This window comes from Oncorhynchus clarkii, chromosome 32, assembly GCF_045791955.1.
Source record: "Oncorhynchus clarkii lewisi isolate Uvic-CL-2024 chromosome 32, UVic_Ocla_1.0, whole genome shotgun sequence".
In the NCBI taxonomy this organism is placed as follows: Eukaryota; Metazoa; Chordata; class Actinopteri; order Salmoniformes; family Salmonidae; genus Oncorhynchus; species Oncorhynchus clarkii.
In genome coordinates this window covers 37,981,773-38,002,339 of record NC_092178.1, presented here as the reverse complement: position 1 = coordinate 38,002,339, position 20,567 = coordinate 37,981,773, and the positions used below count along the sequence as shown (strand labels likewise).

General features: G+C 42.6%; 1 protein-coding gene across 1 annotated transcript in view; it reads left to right on the top strand.

The window, feature by feature from the left end:
• Positions 1-20,117, top strand: part of LOC139392120 (cugbp, Elav-like family member 3a) — a 28,140-nt gene extending 8,023 nt beyond the window's left edge. Inside the window, 16 exon segments of the mRNA XM_071139841.1 lie at positions 1,486-1,755; positions 2,322-2,404; positions 14,019-14,067; positions 14,779-14,907; positions 15,283-15,362; positions 15,552-15,695; positions 15,913-16,048; positions 16,255-16,395; positions 16,611-16,670; positions 16,782-16,826; positions 16,829-16,886; position 16,962; positions 17,080-17,122; positions 17,125-17,223; positions 17,443-18,161; positions 19,438-20,117. Coding sequence (XP_070995942.1) covers positions 1,611-1,755; positions 2,322-2,404; positions 14,019-14,067; positions 14,779-14,907; positions 15,283-15,362; positions 15,552-15,695; positions 15,913-16,048; positions 16,255-16,395; positions 16,611-16,670; positions 16,782-16,826; positions 16,829-16,886; position 16,962; positions 17,080-17,122; positions 17,125-17,223; positions 17,443-17,570 — 1,341 coding nt within the window. The 5' untranslated portion in view covers positions 1,486-1,610 and the 3' untranslated portion in view covers positions 17,571-18,161; positions 19,438-20,117.
• The last annotated feature ends 450 nt before the right edge of the window (positions 20,118-20,567 follow it).

Below are 20,567 nucleotides of genomic sequence, written 5' to 3'. Positions count from 1 at the left end.
GAGGGTAAAGTGGGTGTGTGCAGCAGAACCATTCAAATGACTTATGACATATGTCAAATTTTAAAGAGATTAATGTTTTTATTTATTTTTTGTCAATCGAAGTTTCAGTCAGCGACCGCGTCTACAACCATTTCAGCACCGCGGTCAGCTCTCACTACTAGAACAAAAGACAGATTTGCATCCCTTGATGTCAGGCACCGTCAAAAAGTGCATGGCTGAAATGAAGGACGAAAACATGTCAAAACCAAAAATCCCTCTCATAGATTATAAAAGTATAATTTAGTCCAGTAAATGTTAAGTATTATATGATTAAGTAATCTATTTTGTATCATTATGTTGTCTCATTCTGCACAGTCCAAAAAATTGAGAATGGAGGAAATGTCGTCTTAAGACCAGTCCTGGTAGAATTCTTAGACGCTTCCTAACGGCAGACATCACGGCTTGTTACAACCTAAGGGAGCATATAGATCGACAGGGAGGGAGACACCGGTTTACGACGTCAAAGGCAACGGAGTACACAGAGCCAGCCAACGCGGGAGCGAGCGGCAGCAATAGTCTACCATTTCCTGTGTTGGATCATAGGGAGCCTTTTATTATAACCACAAACCGCTTGAGAAATCCCAAAGAGGTTGTCATTTTTTTCGAAAATCCAATTTTGTGTGTATTTAGTGGAAAACCGGGTTTGTACACATAACACAAATCAAAACTACGAGATAAAGCATCACACGCTCATGTTTATGGATAAAGGACGTCGTCGCTTGGATTTGTTCGGTGCGCTCTTTTGGGGGTAACTTGTCAAGGCACGGATTCAGAGGGGTCCTACATTAGACAAATTTAATTGAACAGGAGAATAGACAGAAACCTAAAATAAACCCTATTTGACAAGGGACAGAGGAGAACGGGTGATACTGCTCTCAACTAACTGCGAGACGAAGGAGAGAGGATCACGGAGGAATAGTAGGTGAGGATTTTGTTCTCTTAACGTATGTACAATTATGTTCAATTCATTGTTATCGTCACCCCATCTTGACAAAGGGCCAAACAGGCCATACGTTGACACAACGTGACAGTATAGCCTATGGGTTTAAACAAGCAGTTTAGACCCATAGAGGGTTGAACAAAGGAGTACTTCGATGTCTGTTTATTTACATTAATTTACCCGTGTAAACAACGATGTTAGTCAGATCCTAATAATAGGTTATCAGCTCATCAATTTCCCGATTTATTTATTTTTGGTACGGGGACTGATTACAAACAATTACAGGGAAAACCATTGCAATTAATTTATAATTGCAACATTCCAATATGTTTTGCATGGCTATACCAACCGATGACCGCGATAGCTCCTGCTATTCAAAACATTGAAAGAAAAATGAAAGTAGCTATGCATTTGAAGAATAAATGAATAATTTAGACTAGACCTCTTCTCATCTGTTCATCTGTCGTTGTGTTCTAAACACCTTCCCTCGCTCTCCTCGTCTACAGGACCGAGTTGAAACCTTTGCCCGTCATCTCCACATTGTCCGAAGATCTATAGGTCCTCCCCGCTCCTGACCACATTTCCAGTGTCCGTCCTCCGTGCGCACATCCACCGCTCCCACACCGTGTCAATGAAGGAGGCCGACGCAATCAAGCTCTTCATTGGGCAGATACCCCGAAATCTTGAGGAGAAGGACTTGAAACCGATCTTCGAACAGTTCGGGAAAATCTATGAGTTGACAGTGATAAAGGACAAGTACACGGGGATGCACAAAGGTAAGGGGAGAAGGGACAACACTGTATAGGCTAGGCTGTAGAGCGCACGGAAATACTTAGTTACAATACATAGTCCTGCTGTCAGGGATTAGACGTTGTTTAGGCTATATGACTGAGCATATTTAGGCTACGAGACCTATGTAACAGGTGCATGGCCACTGGCAGTTAAGTCCTTTCTGGCCAGCAATAAATGTGTTTCATCAGTGCACCTTCCAGCTTGTCTTTGTGGTTGTACCAGCTGAAGCAATGATTACATCTCAAATGGCACCCTATTCTGTATGTAGTGTACTACTTTTGACAAGGGCCCATAGGGCTCTGGTTAAAGTAGTGCTCTATATAGGGAATGGGTGTAATTGTAGAAAATGTAACTTCTCCCGTCCATAGGCTTAGTAGCCTATATTCATTTATTTTCTACAACAGAATATTAAAAGTCACAGTGCAACCTGCTGCATTTTCTCTCTACCCATTTGTTGCATCACAGTAAACTAATACATTCCACTTATAGACCTAGTGTTATGCACCGATCTTTGTTTGATGGTATAATGAACCCTCAATCCTCCCACCAGGCTGTGCCTTCCTGACATACTGCGAACGAGAGTCTGCCCTCAAGGCCCAGAATGCACTGCATGAGCAGAAGACGCTACCAGGGGTGAGTGCTCTCTCTGACGTTCAACAGCACACACTGGTCGAGTCCCAAATGGCATCCTGTTCCCTATGTAGTGCACTATTGGCTAGAGCCGTATGGGCCCTGGTCACAATTAGTGCACTAGTACTACGTAGGAAAATCGGGTCCCATTTGGGACGCAACCATTCCCATGAGCACAAGGCGGAACAAGTGGCAGTCTACCTCACTGCACTACACACACACACAGACACAACAGTGTGCCACAGAAAAAAATAACTCACTCTGACATGTGAGCTCCACTTCCCTTTGAGTTGATTTGCCCAAGAGGAAGGTCAGGGGCGGCTTTCCTATATTTCCCTATACATGACGCATCCAGTCAGCGTCTTAGTCATCATCCTACGTCTTGGTGGGTTGGGAGTGACAGCTTAGGGGCATGCCGGAGTTACCTTGCCCTCTCTCGCGTCCCGCACATTCGAAATCAAAGTTAGAGCAGCTTGTTTAGCATAACCAGGCAGCAGGTGTGCTGCCAAATGACATTTATGGAGCAGAATGTGACATGACAGGCACTCTCTCTCGGCAGTCTCTATAGAAACAGACGAGTATTGCGTTCCGCCTTCAGAAAGTATTCATACCCCTTGACATAATCCACATTTTGTTGTTACCCATCTAGACACAATATCCCATAATGACAAAGTGAAAACATGTTTAATATGTATTTTTTTACAAATTTATTGAAAATGAAATACAGATCTCATTTATATACAGTACCAGTCAAAAGTTGACACACTTACTCATTCAAGGGTTTTTCTTTATTTTTACTATTTTCTACATTGTAGAATAATAGTGAAGACATAACTATGAAATAACACATGTAGTAACCAAAAAAGTGTTAAACAAATCAAAATATATATATATTTTTTGAGATTCTTCAAAATAGCCACCCTTTGCCTTGATGACAGCTTTGCACACTCTTGGCATTCTCTCAACCAGCTTCATGAGGTAGTCACCTGGAATGCAAGTAAATTAATAGGTGGGCCTTGTTAAATGTTAATTTCTGGAATTTCTTTCCTTAATGCGTTTGAGTCACAATTGATTGACAAGGTAGGGGTGGTATACAGAAGATAGCCCTATTTGGTAAAAGACCAAGTCCATATTATGGCAAGAACAGCTCAAATAAGCAAGGAGGTCAGTCAATCTGGAAAATAAATTCTTCAGAGTTCAAGTAACAGACACATCTCAACATCAACTGATCAGAGGAGACTGGATGAATCAGGCCTTCATGGAAACCACTACTGCAGGACACCAATAAGAAGAGACTTGCTTGGGCCAAGAAACACGAGCAATAGACCGGTGGAAATCTGTCTTTTGGTCTGATGAGTCCAGATTTGACATTTTTTGTTCCAAACGCTGTGTCTTGTGAGACGCAGAGTAGGTGAACGGATGATCTCCGCATGTGTGGTTCCCACCGTGAAGCATGGAGGATGTGGTGTGGGGGTGCTTTGCTGATGGCACTGTCTGTTATTTATTTAGAATTCAAGGCACACTTAATCTGCATGGCAACCACAGCATTCTGCAACGATACGCCATCCCTTATGGTTTGGGTTTAGTGGGACTACCATTTGTTTTTCAACAGGACAATGACCCAAAACACACCTCCAGGCTGTGTAAGGGCTATATGACCAAGAAGGAGAGTGTTGGTGCTGCATCAGATGACCTGGCCTCCACAATCACCCAACCTAAACCCAATGGAGATGGTTTGGGATGAGTCGGACCGCAGAGTGAAGGAGAAGCAGCCAACAAATGCTCAGCATATATGGGAACTCCATCAAGACTGTTGGAAAAGCATTCCCTCTGAAGCTGGTTGAGAGAATGCCAAGAGTGTGCAAAGCTGTCATCAAGGCAAAGGGTGGCTACTTTGAAGAATCTCAAATATAACACTTTTTGGGGTTTCTACATGATTCCATATGTGTTATTCAATAGTTTTGTTCTCTTCACTATTATTCTACAATGTAAAAAATAAAAAACCCTTGAAATGAGTAGGTGTGTCCAAACTTTTGACTGGTTCTGTAAATAGTCACACCCCTGAGTCAATACTTTGCAGAAGTACCTTTGGCGATGATTACAGCTTTGAGTCGTCCTGGGTGTGTCTGTATCAGCTTTGCACATCTGGATTTGGGGATTTTCTCCCATTCTTTCTTGCAGATTTTCTCAAGCTCTGTTATGTTTAGATAAGGAGCAGCGGTGAAAAGCAATCTTCAAGCCTTTCCACGGATTTTCAATGGGATTGGCTGGGCCACTCAAGGACTTGAATATTCTTGTTCTGAAGCCATTCCAGCATTGCTTTGGCTGTATGTTTGGGGTCATTGTCCTGTTAGAACGTAAATCTTCCCCCCTAGTCTAAGGTCGTTTTCTCTCTGAAGCGGGTTCTTATCAAGGATTTGCCTGTATTTGGCTCCATTCATTGTTCCTTCTATCTTTAGTCTCCCAGTCCCTGCTGCTGAAAAGCATCCCCATAGAATGATGCTGCCACCACCATACTTTACAGTAGGGATGGTGTTAGATGGGTGATGAGCTCTGCATGGTTTTCACCAGACATAACGCTTTGCATTCAGACCAGAGAGTTAAATGTGTGTCTCATCGGACCACAGAATCATTTGCCTTATGTCTTTTATGTGTCTTTTGGTAAACTCCAGGTGTGCTGTCATGTTCCTTTTTCTAAGGAGTGGCGTCAATTTGGCCAATCTACCATAAAGCCCAGGTTGGTAAAGTGCTGTAGAGACTGTCCTTCTGGCAGGTTCTCCCATCTCAGCCAATGAACTCTGTAGTTGTTATTGGGTTCTTGGTCACCTCCCAGACCAAGGTCCTTCTTGCTCGGTTGCTCAGTTTGGTTGGACGTTCAGCTCTAGGCAGTCTGATAAGTTTGATATTTTTTTCATTTCCCAATGATTGACACCACTGTGCTCTTAGAAACATTCAAACCCTGTATAAATTGTTTTATACCCTTCCCCAGATATATGGCTTATCACAATATACCTCGGCGCTCTATGGACAGTTCCTTGGACTCTATAAGGTATAGTTTCTACTCTGACATGCACTGTCAACTGTGGAACCTTATCTAGACAGGTGTTTTTTTTTTTCTAAATCATGTCCAAACAATTGAATTGGACACATGTGGACTCCAAGTTGTAGTGACATCTCAAGGAGATTGTATGCACCTAAATTCAATTTGGAGTGTCATAGCAAAGAGGTATGAATACTTATTTAAATGAGTGATTTCTGTATTTAATTATAAATAAATGAGCTAACATTTCTAAAAACATGTTTTCTCTCTGTCATAGATGGGTGAGAATCTATTTAATCCATTTTGAATTCAGGCTGTAACACAACAAAATGTGTCAAGGATTATGAATACTTTCTGTAGGTACTGTATGTACTGCACTACTTTTGACCAGGGCCCATAGGGCTCTGGTCAAAAGTAGTGCACTATGCAGGGAATAGGGGCCACCATTTGGGACTCTAAATAGGCTATATGCAACACAGCTAGGAATTATTATTGGACAAACCTGCTTTCCTCCTCCACTCACCTTGCCTCCTCTCAATATCTCCCTCTTTTTATTGAGGTTTACTGAGTTGTATTCTTTTGTTGGGTTTTATTACCAGTATTCCCATTTTAAGATGGTAGTGGGCCAAATCAAAGTTTTATTTGTCATTCGCCCAGGACACAGCGTAGTGTACTCAGTACAATGAAATGCTTACTCGCAAGCTGAGACAGTGAGGGGCATTTGGGAGCCAGAGAGGTAGAGTTAGCACTAGCAGCAATATACTGTAAATCCTATTATTAGCATGACAGTAGTCTGGCCTTCCTGACCTCTCAGAGAGGATCAGCAGGCAGGTTCCCCGTCGTTAAACCCCGTCTCCCCCGTCCATCTCCCCAGTGACTCGCTTCCCAGACCTTCTCACCTAAGCCATGTACAACCGTCCAAGAACAACCTCCCCCTTGTGTCCCCCATCCCAACCCCCGCAATGATGAAAACCACCTTATTAGCTAGACACTGACTACCCCACCCCCACCCCCGGAGAAGTAGTATCCCCACCCCCACTACCAGCTGTGGTGTAATCGTTATCTAATAGCACCTGCACTGCCAGAGAATAATTAACTTCACCATCCCCTTGTCAGGGACGCTATAAAGGAAAAAACATGAAAGTAATTGTAAGACACGAATACACCAATGCGCTTCTGAATACAGAAAGCTGAAGCATGTTATTATCTCTCTCCTCCTCTCCTTGTGCATTTATATTCAACATCCCTCTGTCTGTAGTGAGCTATACGCTGCCTGCCATGGTGGGAAATGTCAGTGCTTTTAACTGTCCTCACAATACACAACTACGGCCGAAAAGTAGATGTAAAAAGGAGTAAGGAGGGGCGGGGGGGGATGAACATATGGTCTGATCTGAGTGGCACCTGGCCTTGTGTTTAATTTCAGGTGAGAGACACTCCGTCTCACTGACATGGAGGCAGAGGATAGTGTCAAAAGGAGAATCTGCTGGTCTCTCTCTCTCCTCCCGTCTTGTACTCATGTCCTCCTGTCTCCTCTGTTTCTCCATCTCCCCGCTGCGATCTCTCGCTGTCTGAATTCTGTTTTGTTGCCATCCCAGTGTGTCTGGTCAACTTCACTGGTACAGCTGCTGGAGACGGATAAACATGACCATACAGACACGACATGGACCAACTCACAAATTGAATATGACCTATATATCCCCTTTCCTTGATCCCCCTTTATCTACATTTTGGATCTAGATTGTATGTGCTTTCACAATAGTCATCCCCACTGGTAAGGGTCAAATGCTTGTTTCAGTGCTTTGTTATGATAATGTTTCACTGAAATCAGAACCGGACATTGCCCTTCATTAGCAAGAAATAACCAGGTGACAATGGATTTAGTAAAGTCTGCCTGTGAATGATATTCCAGTATTTTAGGACTAATTTTGAATAATGAACTGTACATACACTTCATTTTTTTTGGTGTGCAGATTGCTGGGGCATGTCTCCAGAGATGGAATGAGTCTACGTGTGACTGTGTGTGTCTTGTGGGGGAGGGGGGAGGGCAGGTGTTCAGACTGACATGGTTTGCTGAAGGGGGGATGGAGTGTGTGTGCTAGGGAAGAAAACATCCAGAGATGTGGACTGGAGATGTTGACGTCTTCATAAAGGAAATAAGAACGTACACACTGCTCTTGTCAGTATCAATAGTTTATTTAGCTTCGCCAGAGCTTCTTTTTTTTCTTTTTTTTTTTAAAGATCTTCATAAAGAATAGACGCTCTCCCTAAAAAATGTTTTTTTTTTAACGTCTGACTAAGCTTGACATTTACTCAGCCATGAGTCAGACACATTATTTTGTGAATAGTCTGAAAATTAATGAATTTATGACTAACAATTGAGCATACACACTGTGTGTGTGTATTATATGCATACATACATACATACATACATACATACATACATACACTGGGGCAAAAAAGTATTTAGTCAGCCACCAATTGTGCAAGTTCTCCCACTTAAAAAGATGAGAGAGGCCTGTAATTTTCATCATAGGTACACTTCAACTATGACAGACAAAATGAGAAACAAAATCCAGAAAATCACATTGTAGGTTTTTTAATGAATTTATTTGCAAATAATGGTGGAAAATAAGTAACAATAACAAAAGTTTATCTCAATACTTTGTTATATACCCTCTGTTGACAATGACAGAGGTCAAACGTTTTCTGTAAGTCTTCACAAGGTTCTCACACACTGTTGCTGGTATTTTGGCCCATTCCTCCATGCAGATCTCCTCTAGAGCAGTGATGTTTTTGGGCTGTTGCTGGGCAGGAGCATGCCCAGGCGTTGTAGGGAGGTCATACAGGCACGTGGAGGCCACACACACTCCTGAGCCTCATTTTGGCTTGTTTTAAGGACATTACATCAAAGTTGGATCAGCCTGTAGTGTGGTTTTCCACTTTAATTTTGAGTGTGACTCCAAATCCAGACCTCCAAGGGTTGATAAATTTGATTTCCATTGATCATTTTTGTGTGATTTTGTTGTCAGCACATTCAACTATGTAAAGAAAAAAGTATTTAATAAGAATATTTCATTCATTCAGATCTAGGATGTGTTATTTTAGTGTTCCCTTTATTTTTTTGAGCAGTGTACATACATACATACATACAGGTGAAGTCGAAAGTTTACATACAGCTTAGCCAAATACATTTAAACTCAATTTTTCTAAATGGCTGAGATTTAATGCTTGTAAAAAATCCATATCAGTTAGGATAACCACATTATTTAAAAAATGTGATATGTCAGAATAATGGTAGAGAGAATGATTTATTTATTTCATCACTTTCCCAGTACATACACTCAATTAGTATTTGGTAGCATTGCCTTTAAATTGTTTAACTTGGGTCAAATGTTTCAGGTAGCCTTCCACAAGCTTCCCACAATAAGTTGGGTGAATTTTGGCCCATTCTTCCTGACAGAGCTGCTGTAACTGAGTCAGGTTTGTAGGCCTCCTTGCTCGCACACTCTTTTTCACTTCTGCCCACAAATGTTATATAGGATTGAGGTCAGGGCTTTGTGATGGCCACTCAAATACCGTGAGTTTGTTGTCCTTAAGTCATTTTGCCACAACTTTGGAAGTATGCTTGAGGTCATTTCTCCAAAAAGTATGATCTTTGTCCCCATGTGCAGTTGAAAACCATAGTCTGGCTTTTTATTGGCGGTTTTGGAGCAGTGGCTTCTTCCTTGCTGAGCGGCCTTTCAGATTATGTCGATATAGGACTCGTTTTACTGTGAATATAGATACTTTTGTATCAGCATCTTCACAAGGTCCTTTGCTTTTGTTCTGGGATTGATTTGCACTTTTCGCACCAAAGTACGTTCATCTCTAGGAGACAGAATGCGTCTCCTTCCTGAGCGGTATGATGGCTGCGTGGTCCCATGGTGTTTATACTTGCGTATTATTGTTTGTACAGATGAACGTGGTACCTTCAGGCGTTTGGAAATTGCTCCCAAGGATGAACCTTGGAGGTTTACAAGTTTTTTTTCTGAGGTCTTGGCTGATTTCTTTTGATTTTCCCATGATGTCAAGCAAAGAGGCACTGAGCTTGAAGGTAGGCCTTGAAATACATCCACAGTTACACCGCCAATTGAGTCAAATGATGTCAATTAGCCAATCAGAAGCTTCTAAAGCCATGCCATCATTTTCTGGAATTTTCTAAGCTGTTTAAAGGCACAGTCAATTTAGTGTATAATCTTCTGACCCACTGGAATTGTGATACGGTGAAATAATCTGTTTGTAAACAATTGTTGGAAAAATTACTTGTCATACACAAAGTAGATGTCCTAAACCCGACTCGCCAAACAATAGTTTAACAAGAAATTTGTGGAGTAGTTGGAAAAACGAGTTTTAATGACTCCAACCTAAGTGTATGTAAACTTCTGACTTCAGTGTGTGTGTGTGTGTGTGTGTGTGTGTGTGTGTGTGTGCGCGCGCGCACAGTATGCCTGTGGGGTCTCCTATTTGTTCTATGTGCTGTGTGTAAGCATTAAAAGCAGTGAGTAGTCTGACCAGGGATGATTATTATAACGAGTGCATATCTGAGCACACTTATCTGATTGATCTATTAAAGTGTGTGTGTACATTTGCATATGTATGCATATAATTACGGGCTGATATCAATGTGTGCAAGCCAAGGGATAGTACAGATGTCATGCACACTGTAGAAAGACTCAACAGCTGTCACTTGGGGAGACTGTAGGGAAGAATGTAGAATAGATTCAATTTGCAAGGAGGGTAAATGGGTGTGAATTGAAGAGAAATTGGATGAATGGCGGGGAGGAGGGTGGGGGATGGGGTAAGAAATTAATGAAAGTTTGACATGAGCAGCGGGTGGGGGGTGGGTCAGTGGGGGTTGTGGGACGAGGGTGCATTGAGGCAGTACGTTTATCAGCTTAAATACAGACATCTGTTACAGAGAACGATGGTGTTTTGTCGGGGGGTGGGGGGTACGAGTGTGTGTGCGTGTATGTGGAGTGGAAAGAGGCTCTTATGACAAAACTCCTCAGGCTCTGTGAACTCAGGCGCACAGAGCAGGACCAGCGTTTAATCTGATGGACATGCATCTATATATATATCGCACTTAGGTGGAATTAAACTGACTAAACCAAAAAAAAAAAATAGGACGCAGCTCTATGAAAACAAGTCCAGCTCCCACAATTGTAGTTTTTTTCCCCTGTGCAATATGGACAAACATAACATATGGTTAACATATACTTCCAACATTATGCACAGAGAAAATGGTTGACGATTCAGAATCAACTCGCCTCTGACTGTACTGTACCTACTTCCGTATATCTCCACTTTTCGAGATATACTCCGCATCTTCAGACGAAGAAAAGCAGCGAGGTTGTATTTCAATGTATGACCCCACCCTAGAGAGCGTTGAATGTGTGAACAGGCCGAGCATGACCAGCAGTGACATACTGAAGACAGGCTTGCTCATTGATTACAGATTGTTGACGTGTGCGCGTAGGGAGATTTCCCATCTGTGTTTGCGATTTCCTTTGTTGCTTTGTTTATCTCGTTGTGTGCCTGAGTGTTTTTCTATGTCAGATTTTTTTTCTCTTTGTTTGCATCTGCGAATAGAGATGTAGCCGATGTCTCCGCCTGTGTATTTTCTGTGCTCTGTAATTATCTCTGTACATGTTCAGATGTGTGTTCTGGTGTATGTGTGTGATGGGGGTGGGGGGGGGTTGATTATAGTCGCAGGTCTCGTTGCCAGGAGACGGTGGGGACGAGGGATGCCAGGTTGCTAGGTAACCGGCGCGATGCAATGACCAGCGCTGTGTGATGGAGCGGAGGGAGGCGAAAGGGAAAATTGTCTTTGTGCCCCCCCCCTTCCCTCACTCCCACCCTCCCTGTACACACTCTTGAGAGAGACAGAGATGGTCTCCGCTGATATATTTACCTTTCAGTCACTGCTTTTCTGGCAGACGGGCAGAATGGACTTGAATTAGAGAGAAATGTGTCACCCTCTTCACTGCAGCCTGTTTGGGGCTTATTGATACAGTGAGTGAGTGGAGGGGACAGAGATTATGAGCTGTCCTCTGGTTTGGAAGAGGGCAAGAGAGGAGAGAAATGTGATGAAGAATGTGATTAACAGGGATATACACACGCTGTCTCTGCTATCATCTCCCATCCCACATTCACGCTCCTCTATAAATATGAGCGTGTGTGTGTGTGCGCATTGAGGGGATGTGGTCAGGTGTGGGGGAGGGGTCTTGCTGTGATTTGGTTGGATGATCTATGGATTTAATATCTCATACTGTAATCCTAGCGAAATCCCTTTTGGCATCACAGGGGGAAAAATTAACTGTGTGTGTGCTCACATCAATGTAGGCAAGAGTGTTTATACATACGAGGCTGCCATGAACAAACTGTCTACAGACTGCCTGTGTGGACATTTGTGTTTGTGCCACTGTGTTTGTAGAGTTTGAGAAATAATCATAAGGTCACTGTAGCTTTCGATTTAAAAAAAACGGCAACATGAACATTGAGAGATAAAATGGGTCACAGATATGGCCGGTTTGGCCTTTTGGCTGTATTTTATCTGTGCTGTTTTTTTTGTTTTTTTGTTTTTAAATGAGCCTGTTGATTTGCAGAGAAAATATAGAAGAGGAAAAGTATGAAGTGGCTTGGCTCGCACAGTGGAATAGGTGGAGACATTTTCTTGGTCCCCACAGTATCTGCACTTGTGGCAGCAGTTAAATGCAACAGGCACCATCCCATGTCCCCTTGTCCCTAAAATTCCAGTTCTCCCCCAAGCATCCTTTCTCCCCCGCGACATACACATCCTAATAATCCCAATGTCTCTCAACCTAGTACCACCCTTTAGTCATTCGTTTTTTTTCCCCTCTCCTACGCGCGTTGTTCGGGGCAACCTTGTTTACCTGCTGTGGATCTCATCACAAGGGTGTCATGGTGACCGCAATGCGAGGTGGAGACTTTGTCAGAGGAGCAGGGCTGGTTGCCGTGCCGATGTCGAGTGCCACTGCCTCGATGGCCTCCCCCCTGATCCAAGCCTTGCTCTTGTATACTCTTAATTCCTGTCTCTTGTGCCATCTGCTCTGCTTCTACTCTCCTTATCGTAACCGTGGTAGCACTCAAGTCATAGATTGACTAACCTAGCGTTTATATGAAGTATACTCTGTTCTATTCAGACTGTTATAATATCCTGAAATTTGATTTGAGACGGGTTTATACGAACAATCTATCAACCAATTGTTGCGTCACGAGGTTGTCATTAAAGTCTAAGTGTTGGCTAAGATGTGATTTTTTTGGTTTTGTGTGTTTTTATTACAGTCATCTTTAACCCGATGCAAATTAAATTAACTAATTTAGCAGGTGACTCTATCCAAGGTGACTTTGTCGAACATTTTGAGGCGTATAGAAAAACATCACCTCTGAGAAGAAAGTTCTATTCTATTTACTGACTTCCGGAAACATTCACCACGTTCACATGCGTTTGAATTACTGCTTTCATTCCTTCCCGGTAAACAGATGCTTCTCAATCCATCAAATTCATTGTCGTTACCAATGGCTCATTCTCCATCAGAAAACACCAGGCCTGCTGGTGATGGTGTTTGTGCATGCAGGTGGCAAGGGCCCGGCCATCAATACTGTCTCCCAGTGACTGATCACAACTGATCAATCAGAGACTGGGATCAGTGACTAGCTCAAATGTCACCAGCTCCATAATTAAGACCTTCATTAAGCCAGCGGTAACACACTGTCACTCTGCCCCGCTCCTTTCTGCTCACCAATCCCTTTCCTCTCTGCACCCTCCACCCGCTCTCCTCACTGCATCACCAAACATTTGAGAGAGAGCATTGAAGTGCCTAGCTACGCCTACATCATTACAAGGATTGTGTTCGTGGTCCACAACTGTTGTGAAGTCATTTTTGTGGATTGGGTTTTGATGACGTGTGAAAGGTTGTCTGTTTCTTACTTTGTTTTGGTTGCGCTCTCCTCATTCTGGTCTGATTCTGATTCTATCCATTCCTCTACAGCTCCTTCCCCCTCTCGCTCTGCTCAGAATCTTTCACCATTCTAATCCAGCATGCTTTGGTAATCCAGATTAGCCGGCGAGCATTCTTAATCTTATCACTTGCCCAATCCCGCGTGGGTGTGTGCTTTTCCTGTTTTTTTTATGCCTGATAGGGAGAGAAAAAACGATAGAGGACAGGATTAGATAAGGGCGTTTGAGAGATGAGAGGGAGGGGGACAAGAAAAGTGAATGAAGATCTTGAACAGTATCACTGACAGACTCTGGGAGGGAATATAATTGATAGGGAATGAGAGGAGAAGGAGAGCAGTAAACCAGGAGGGTGATGGGTCGAGGCAGGGCTTCATCAGAAGCCCAGGGAGTGGCCAGCTCACATTCTAGCTCTTTTTCTTGTGTTCTACTTACATATGCACAATATGCATGTATGTACGGTACATATGCAACTAAACAAGCATCTGCTTAATTATGGATGTGCCTTGGGATAAGAGCAACTTACTTACTGGCCATGTAATGTGGGCCTTCTATTTCAGATGAACCGTCCCATTCAAGTGAAGCCAGCAGACAGCGAGGGCAGAGGGGGTAAGAGACATCCGTCCATAGCAACACCTGTTCAAACAACACCTCTCAAACACCTGTCTAACATATTACCTTTTTGAAACAACACTCTGTCTCAAACAAACTGCAATGTCTCAAGACAAAAGCCTGAAACAGGTTCTTCCCAGCTTCAACAAAAATAGCCACTCGTCACTGCTTCTGAGCAACTCCTGCTTCTAAACCATACCTCTAGAAAAACGAGTAACTCAAGAATGCTACTACTTTAATATTTGAGTGCCTGACTAGAGAAAGTAATTATAATAAGGATTTCAACCAACTGCGTATTTCATTATGTCACCGAGCATACAGAACAGTGGATGACGAAGGAGCATTCCAGTCACAGCCAGATCGTGCTCTTTTATGCAGCACGTTTCCTTGATACTGCACTCTGGTGGCCTTTTCTGTATATAGCAGGGTTATAGCACAATAGTCACAGGCATCAACATACTGTATGTTGTAACACCCTACATGAATGCCTAACAATTTAGCTGATCGATTAACACACATTGGGCTTATGAAGCAATGTAAACAATTACATCATTCAATTATAATCATTTGATTTTGCCTCTGCCTGTTCTTGCCCTCAACCAACCACTCTCTCTGCCCCCCCCCCCCCCCCCCCCCCCCCCATCACTCTATGTCCAAATTCCTTTCTCTGCGTTTCTATCTTGGCCCCTCACCTCATCTTCCCCTTAGAAGACAGGAAGCTGTTTGTGGGCATGCTGGGGAAGCAGCAGTCTGACGCGGACGTGAGGAAGATGTTTGAGGAGTTTGGGAACATTGAAGAGTGCACCGTGCTCCGCGGCCCTGACGGCACTAGCAAAGGTAGCTCACACCATTACTGACCGCTGCAGCATTTAGCCTTACATCGACACCACCACGTCAACAGCACTAATATTACCATGAAGGTCAGGAATCGGTCACATCTAAACCCGTGGCACTGCATAAATGCTTGATTTTCTGTGTTGTATGAGGCATGACTGATGATGCAATAGGTTTTGTAGATCATAGGTAATGATGCGGAAACGCAGTTTATGGGTTGTGATTGATGACGTAGTGAATGTTTTGTGGACCACGGTTCATGACGTGGCTATAACTGATGAAGTGTCGATGGTGAGATGCACTTTGTAGGCCGTAGCCTGCGATATGTCGTGTCATGCGGGGGGAGGCCAGGGTTTGACGATGTGTCATGTTTTGTAGGCTGTGCGTTTGTGAAGTACCAGAACAATGCAGAGGCTGCGGCAGCCATCAGCACTCTGCATGGGAGCCGCACTCTACCGGTCAGTCAGTCACTCTCACACACACACACTCAAATACTCTCCAAAGCAGTCATTTAGACATAGAGACTGTAGTTTATAGGAGTGGAGACAATGTATGCTCCTCAGTCCTTGTGTTAACAGTGATGTAGGTAATTTGGTACAGTGACGTGTGTAATTTTCACTGTGTAATGTCCCCCTTTCTCCCCGCAGGGAGCCTCTTCCAGCCTGGTGGTGAAGTTTGCCGACTCTGAGAAGGAGCGAGGGATAAGGCGCATGCAGCAGGTGGCGTCCCAGCTGGGGGTCATCAGTCCCATGACCTTACACCTCGGGGCTTACAATGCCTACACACAGGCAGTGAGTACTAGTAGTACTGAACCCCAAGCATTATAGTACTGAACCCCAAGCATAATACTCAAGCCAACACACTGGTGGTGAATGGCTAAACCCCAAAATGGCACCCGATATTTCTTATACGGGTCATAAGTAGTGCATTACTATAGGGGATAGGGTGCCATTTGGGATGTGATCTTGACGGTGAATTAGACGCCTTCACTTCTTTTCTTCTTTGTAGCTGGTGCAGCAGCAGGCTCTGGTGGCCCAGTCGGCGTACTTGTCTCCTGTGTCCACCATCACCATGCAGCAGTTGGCTGCCCTCAACCCGAGCAGCCTCATTGCCACGCCCATCGCATCACTCACTACCTCCTCAGGTACTTAATAACAAGCTGCCGTCCTCTGCCACTTTTCATCCCCTCCCACGGGATTCTCTGCTTGGCTCAGTTTCTCTCTTTATATACATTTCGTTTCTCTAAAGTCTTGGCCCCATTTTGTCTGTTTTTGGGTCCATTTTATTGCATTTGTTCCTGCGTTTTGTTTAACCGTGTCTGCCTGTCCCCTGAACGGTCGTCCTGTGCAGGTACCAGCACTCCGCCTACCATGGCAGCCACACCGGTGCCTGCTCTGCCTCCACCACTCAGCTACCCTCCAGTCCCAGCTCCACCCAATGGACAGTCAGTGTCTGAAACCCTGTACACCAATGGAGTTCATTCTTACCAAGGTATCTCACTTACTCTGACTTTGCTTCCATCAGAGTATCATTATGAAAATGTAAGCAAATGAACCTTATCTAGCATGTTTGTTTGTTTACTAAGGGTGTTAGCTGTTGCATGGCACCAAATGCCATTTAGAGCATGTAAGCACCCCCAAAAAAGCATGTTTGTATAGCAGTTGATAAATCGGGCTGTTGTTTTTCTTTGATTTTCTCTCTCTCAGCTCAAACTCCAGTTTTGGATCCTCTTCAGCAAGCGTACGCTGGGATGCAGCACTACACAGGTGGGACAGTAGTGAGTCCATTTGAGTCCTTAAAATTTCCTGGAGGGAATTTTAGGTTTGAAATGCCCTCTCAACAGTCCTTAATGTTTACTTATGCAAACACACCCACAGCAACCTACCCTTCTGCCTATGGAATGGTGGGGCAGCCATTCCCACACCAACACACAATGGTTGCACAGCAACATCAGCAGCCTCAGCAACTGCAGCAACGAGAAGGTGATTTCTACCTACTTGTCCTCCCTTCTATGCATTCTCTCATTTTGACTATGTTCAATGTTGGTTCCCCCACAGAGTGAGACAGTCTAAAATCACTACCTCATCCTGATCATCTCAAGTCACGTTAGAACCCCTCAGGGAGCCTTGATGGTCTAACCTTCCACTGTCGTCTTCTTCTTCTTCTTCTTCTCAGGGCCTGAGGGGTGTAACATCTTCATCTATCACCTGCCTCAGGAGTTCACTGACTCTGAGATGCTGCAAATGTTCATCCCCTTCGGCAACGTCATCTCAGCAAAGGTCTTTGTTGACCGTGCCACCAATCAGAGCAAGTGCTTTGGTGAGTGACGACGACGACAACGGATGTGTCCCAAATGGCACCCCATACCGTAGGCGGTGCACTCCTTTGACCGGGGCCCATAGGGAATAGTGTGCCACATTGAGAACATTGTAAATTATGAGGAGGAGGCAGTGCTGGGAAGGATTATACTCCCTTCTCGTAGTTTAATACTTTCACAGAATTGGCCATAAGGTTTTGCTTCTGTTTGCTTCTCTTCAGGTTTTGTGAGTTTTGACAACCCGTCCAGTGCTCAGACGGCAATTCAGGCCATGAATGGTTTCCAGATTGGCATGAAGAGGCTCAAGGTGCAGCTCAAGAGGCCCAAGGATGCCAACCGACCCTACTAAATGAGCAAGGGAGATGAGAAGGTGAGCAAGGGGGGGATGAGAATGAGGCGTGAGATGGAGGGTCAGGGGGACTGACAGGCAATGAGAAACTGTGAAAGGTAGGTTATGGGATCATTTGTTAAAATTTTGTGGAAGCTCAGTATTAAAATAATGACTTATCAACTGGGATAAAATAAGTGAACCAGATCCACACATGAGTAAGGTGACAGTCTACTAAAAGCAGTAATTGTTTAAAACATTACATTTAGACACAATCATAGGACTACTTGGTTTGTTGAGATAAGGCCATACCAATGCCGTGACAAATGGATTGACAACATGTTTCATTATTCAAAAGCAGATTTAATATAGTCCAGACAAATGTTTCATTAACAAGTGTTGTATGATTAGGTTGAAGACAATAACTATTATACGTCATTAATTTATTTTTTTACTTTTATTTATTGTTTTTGTGCTGTGTCATATGTCATTTTCCTGAGAAAAAAAACATCATACCACACTCAAGACTGTCCTGTCCATACATATATCGTGGAGACTACGTCGCTATGGTTGCCTAGCAACCGCTAAAAAAAACCTTCCTCTCACAGCGTTGTAAGTTAATTGGCCTGTGTTGGTTGCTGTGGCGATATTGCCTGTGATGGTTGCCATTTAGCTATTTTATTTTTGGCCGTTGCCTTTATTCACCATGCTCAACTGCATGGCGAGTTGCTGTGGCGACCATGAATTGTGTTTGGTGCGTTGTGAGTTTCCTCTATTATTTTGTCCTGTTTTTATCCTTACAAACACTGATAAATTACTGTCACTGTACCTCAGATTTTGTAAGCAATTGATTATCATGACAGGCTATTATATATTTTTTGCAATATCTATTTCATTGCACAGAGCAATATTAAGCATTAACCGTAAATCAAACATGTATCTAAATATTTTCTTTGGATTTTGTTTTTTGATTCGTTTCCTTTTTGTTGTTTGTCATGATTATCATTCTTACATATCCCCCATGTTTAGTTGGTCGCTGTTTTAGTTTTGGTGAGTGCAGGGTTTTTGTGCAGTCGTAATTGAATCCAAGTGACTTAGTGCCTGAACTTTGTTTGTTTTTGGTATGAATGATTGTGACCTACAGTGCAAGTTGACATAATTATGCTATGTGTGTGTGCGGATCCACACAAAGTACTTGTGTGTATTAATTCATAAATAAAGTTGTGTGTGTGTGTGTGTGTGTGTGTAGTTGTGTGTGTACCACGTGAGATACCGTTCATGTGAGGGTTTTGGGCTAAACTGTATGGTTGTCGTTGTGACATGTCACATGTGCTGCTGACTGAGGAACAGCATTAATCTGTAGGAATTCTGGGTTACTTCGATTTTCCAATCAAACGTAAAGCCATAGGCGACGGTCTCATGTGGAACCTTTGACATAACAGCTTTAAAAACAAAAAAAAAACGTTATCTTATCTCTGAAAATGATTTCAGAAGAATTTTGAATCTCCTTTGACTCAATTGTTTGGTCAATGCGATGTAACATTAGACTAGAGTATTACGAAGAGATACAAAAAACCACACCTCCCAGAATTCCTCTTGTGCATGTTTTGACATTTATTTGCCTGCCAAAACAATACAACAAAATATTTAAGAAATGCACACCAATGCAGCAGTATGGTTGTCACTGTATGAGTTGCATGGACACTAGGCGTGCTTGTGTAGTTATCAATGAGGACATCCATGTGATATGTGTAACCAACGTGTTTGCAGATGTTTTTCCCATACTTCCAAAGAGTGTCAACATACTCCATATATATGCTCATCTAAACGATTTTAATATTTGTGTTTCTTTGTATTCATCCTCTCTTTCTGTCTCTCTCTTCCCCAGGGAAGATATAAGAGTTCTATCAAGAAACTGCTTGGGACGTTCCAGCCTTTTTGGTTGTTTCGCCAACCGTATAGCACAGGGAGCAACAAAACTTCTCCGAAAAATATGATAAATATATGTATTTGCAACAATAACAAAGAAATCTGTAACAACAAAATAACAAACGTGTGGTGGGTGGTTGAGTACACATACCATTCCACAGCTGGATTCAGTCATATTATGTACAAACTGTATTGTCAGCTACAAGGTCTACATGAAAAAGCATATCACTTATTCTACTGAACAGGGTTTTACTGTCTAGTGTGGTTTGTGGTCCATAACGTAAGGGGGAAGGGCAATGTCTGGGGTTGAAGAAGTGGGATGGTAACCTTTATCGGGGGGGAAAAAATAATATTCTGTATGATTACCATTGGTCGATTTGGTATGTAGATTTAGTTTATTATTTAAAAGTAAATGATAGAAGGGGTAATTAAACAGGAAGAAAATCAACTTCTTCTCACTGTACATATCTTTGTTTTAAATGGAGTCAAATAATGAAAATGTGTTATTATAACCACTACTACTGGTATTGGCATAATGGTGGGTGGGAGGGTAATTGGGTGGAATTTTTGTATCTACATTTTTTACATTTAATTTATTTGTTAATGGCGATTTTTATTTTATTTTTTTCATTTTTTTTTTTTTTTTTTTTTAGAAAATAGATTCCTGTGGTCTACAAGACTATGGATAAACTTATTGTAGAATGTTTAATTACATAAATGTAATTATCAAAAAATCATTGTTTAATTATTTATTCCCTACAATTGCTGTTTTAAAACATGTCTTTAAGAAAAAATAAAGTACAATTTAGAAAAAGGATGTGTACGTATGTGGATATGCATTGATGTGCAACAGAGAGCAGTGGGCTTTTAAATACATTCCCCAAAATATAACTACTGTAGGAAACTACACTGTTAGTAAATATCTGAAGCCTGCTTGTCATATGAAAACATAACCAATCAACCCCACATTTCTTCTTTTTTTTCCTTACCCTGTATACAGACACCAATGCTTTGGTTTCAGATGCTAACATTGAGTAGTAACATTGAGTATCACAATCCATTTTTACAGTGCCTTCGGAAAGTATTCAG